The sequence below is a fragment of the Anneissia japonica genome, unplaced genomic scaffold (genome assembly GCF_011630105.1).
Source record: "Anneissia japonica isolate Jap-2015-1 unplaced genomic scaffold, ASM1163010v1 scaffold24_len2511860_cov200, whole genome shotgun sequence".
NCBI classification, from domain to species: Eukaryota; Metazoa; Echinodermata; class Crinoidea; order Comatulida; family Comatulidae; genus Anneissia; species Anneissia japonica.
This window is the reverse complement of record NW_022730786.1, coordinates 413,170-416,486: the sequence shown is the minus strand read 5'-3', so window position 1 is coordinate 416,486 and position 3,317 is coordinate 413,170. Positions and strand designations below refer to the sequence as shown.

Sequence of the window (3,317 nt, the reverse complement as noted above, 5' to 3'; positions counted from 1 at the left end):
TGTTTGTTTGTAGCCCAATGCTAAATGATGCCTTGTTAAATTCCGAATTGTTTTATAATGTATAATAAACTAAAAACAAAATTATTCTTTAAAAAGAGCCTGTGCACGGTGTACATCACAATTATATGCGAGCTATTACTATTATTAGAACTACAGTATTAAATTAATTACAGTAAGTAGAGTAAATATGCTTTTTCGGGCAACTCCTTTTAGGAGATGCATCAGCGTGATCATGGAGTGCTGGTTTGTCTAAAACATAGAATAAAAATGTGGTCAAAATCTTAAAAGAAGTCACGGTAGTATAATTACTGTATACTGTAATATGCATATGTTTTCTTTGCCTGGTTAAGATACATAAAAAAAAACAATAAGGGGCCTAGCTAGCCTAACCCCCCCTAGGCCTAGCTAGAAGTAGGCCTATCATTGACATCAAACTGTTCTTCTCTAGCCTAGCCTAGCAAATCCTAGCCTAGCGGGCTAGTACTGTGGTGGGGTGTATCGGTAGGCTAGGTTTAGGCCCTGGCTAGTCTAGGCCATATAAGGGTAGGCATTCTGCTGATTGCTTGGGCTAGGTAGCTACCCTCGGCAGGCGGCTAGGCCTTTAATTTATTAGCTGATGGTGATGCCGAGTATGGAATGCCAAAAGTATTGGCAATTTTTATATTTAAAACGCCTTTTTTAAAGTATTCTGCAACCAGTCAATTCTACACTTCCAACTCTCTCACACTCTTCTCCATGCCCATCCACTTGCATGAGCATCTACAATGTATTTTCTCACACATCATAGAAATGTTTATAAAACTTAAAATGTATAGGCAGCGATTATACCCTAAATTTCTTAATGCCCAAAATTGTGACTACCAGCTGTAGTATTCAGATTGCATAGTGACTTAAAATTATGATTATACTTCCAGATATGCCCATGAGCAAAAACCAGCCATGGAAAACCAGGTCACCAAAAAAAGTAAGGAAACACAAAAGGATGTTGAAACCTCTAGCAGTCATCACAGAACCAGTTCATCAAAGACACATTTTAAAGTTGTCCACTTCCTAATGGAAGCTGCTGTGAAGTTGAGCTTGGAGTCTGTGACAGTCGCGTCTGCCTGCACCTTCTATCATCGGTTCTTCCATGTTAGGAAATTGAGTAATTATGACCCTTACCTAATTGCAGCTACATGCATCTACCTGGCAACAAAGGTAGAAGAACAGCCAATCAGGATGAGAGATATAATTAACGTTTGTCACAGGTGTGTTAACCAATAATATACATAAATTCTGGTAGTGATTATTAGTGAACTCTTCTTTTTTTCTTTTTGAAGTTTAAAATTGAAGCATTGATGCAAGTTTTATCTAGTAGCTGAGTATTTGGCCAAGAGGTAATATTTCCAGGACCAGTGATTTATGGACTTTCATGTCTGTGCTGGTTCCGCTCTGCCTACCATGTCAATGTCGTTTTTAATGTCTTTTTTTTTTTTTTTTTTTTTTTTGTCATATGTAAAGGTAGATAAATTGAATAAAGAAAGAAACAAACAAACAAAGCCAGCAAACATTGTTTTTAAATTGGCAATCAGATAATGATATGTTCCTCTTCTTTACTAGGATCTGCCACAAGAACGCCCCAAAGCTGGAGATAGGACCAGAATACTGGGAACTACGCGAGAGCATGGTTAACTGTGAACTACTGATAGTCCGAGTGTTTCAGTTTAAACTCAATGCGGACTTACCTCACAAGTATCTGTTGCATTATTTAAAGTCATTACGTGACTGGATGGACACTGATGTGTGGCTGACCACTCCGATTGCCAGGACATCGATGGCAATTCTTTGTGACAGTTTCCACACAGATTTATGCCTACGAATGAAGCCACAACACCTGGCGGTAGCTTCTATCTACTTTACTCTTCAGTGTTATGGTGTAGAGGTTCCTTGTAATTTACAAGCTGAAAAACAATGGTGGCAGGTAATGTTCTTTATTTATGGTAGAATAATTGTGTTGGTAATAATGTTAGAGGATATGCGCCAGAGATTCCCCTATGAGGGGCCCTAGGTATCTGTAATGGTGAGGTACACCTAACTGAATCCCACCATAGTTGGGGCTGAAATGAGTAAATTTTGACCCAAACTGACACTTTGAGACTATAAAAATACAAATTGTATAAAACAGTGTTGCCTGACAAAGTGATTGGCCGCTTCCCATTCAGGGTGTGGGGGTCCTGTGAAACCCCACTGACCCGTCACTGGAGCCACCACTGCTTGGTACTCATATACTTATTTAACAAATTTACCACACTTTAAGCTGCTCCAAAATCTTGAACTCTGTCCATTTCCACATTTATGTCAGACTTAAAACTCATCTGTTCTCATCCTTCTAACTGTTTTGTTTTTGTTTTTTTTAAGGTTTTTGTTCTTGTTTTTTTATTCATTTGGTTTTTTTTAAGGTCTTCTGTGATGATGTCAGTGAAGAATCAATCCAGAACATCATACTGGAGTTAATTGATGTCTACCAACAGGAAGTGCAGGTGTGAAGCAATTACAAGGAGCCTCAACTTGAGCAATATATGGTGTATGCCAGGCCAGTAAAATATACTTTATGGGAGAACCTCCAAGTATATTTATATGCAATATATGATGAAGACCAGGCTAATGAAAATGCAGACCACCAGGCCAATAAGACTGAACTGAAACTACACTCCACAAGTGTCATTTAGACTTATAGGGCTTCAAGGATCCTAAATGATTGATTTTGATGGACTTTATCAACCTACAATATAGTTAGTGGATGGAAGGCAATTCACAAAAGACCTCAATTCACAAGTATTGAACATTTTCCGCCAGTATTTGGTTCACTGGTTGGTGAACACAAGCTAATAGATGCAGGTACTTGATCAGATGGACGTTGAGCTCGTTCTTTTTGGGTTGTAAAATTAACTTTTACATCTACGGCCATGGGTTCGAAAGATATTCCTCCTTCTTTTATTTCCCAGATTGCATGTAAAATAAGAGTCTGTGAATGAATGTATTTGTTAGTAAATGTACGTTGTTCATTTTCCTGTTAATTTTTGGCAGTGTTTGCCTTCCGTATTATAAATGTGTATTTATAACCAGAGCCTTGCAGGCGTCAACGTTCCTATGCATGACACAAGCCTTAAAAAGTATATATACATATGTATATATATATATATACGTGTATATATATATATATATATATATAAATAATATATAAATAAATAAATATATATAAATAATATATATACATATATATATACATATACATATATACATATATATATATATATATATATACATATATATATATA

The 3,317-nt window shown here is 36.6% G+C and overlaps 1 protein-coding gene across 1 annotated transcript; it reads left to right on the top strand.

The window, feature by feature from the left end:
- The first annotated feature begins 196 nt into the window (after positions 1-196).
- Positions 197-3,056, top strand: LOC117115029 (cyclin-Q-like). Its single transcript, XM_033258669.1, has 4 exons — positions 197-296; positions 915-1,247; positions 1,600-1,960; positions 2,439-3,056. The coding sequence occupies exons 2-4, from the start codon at positions 940-942 to the stop codon at positions 2,523-2,525; spliced, it is 756 nt and encodes a 251-aa protein (XP_033114560.1). The 5' UTR covers positions 197-296; positions 915-939; the 3' UTR covers positions 2,526-3,056.
- The last annotated feature ends 261 nt before the right edge of the window (positions 3,057-3,317 follow it).

What these genes read in the sequence shown, in the direction of transcription:
- LOC117115029 (XM_033258669.1), top strand. Translation starts at nt 940, where the DNA reads ATGGAAAACCAGGTCACCAAAAAAAGTAAGGAAACACAAAAGGATGTT. An exon ending in ATAATTAACGTTTGTCACAG is followed by an intron (nt 1,248 to 1,599) that starts GTGTGTTAACCA and finishes CTTCTTTACTAG; the next exon opens with GATCTGCCACAAGAACGCCC. An exon ending in CTGAAAAACAATGGTGGCAG is followed by an intron (nt 1,961 to 2,438) that starts GTAATGTTCTTT and finishes GTTTTTTTTAAG; the next exon opens with GTCTTCTGTGATGATGTCAG.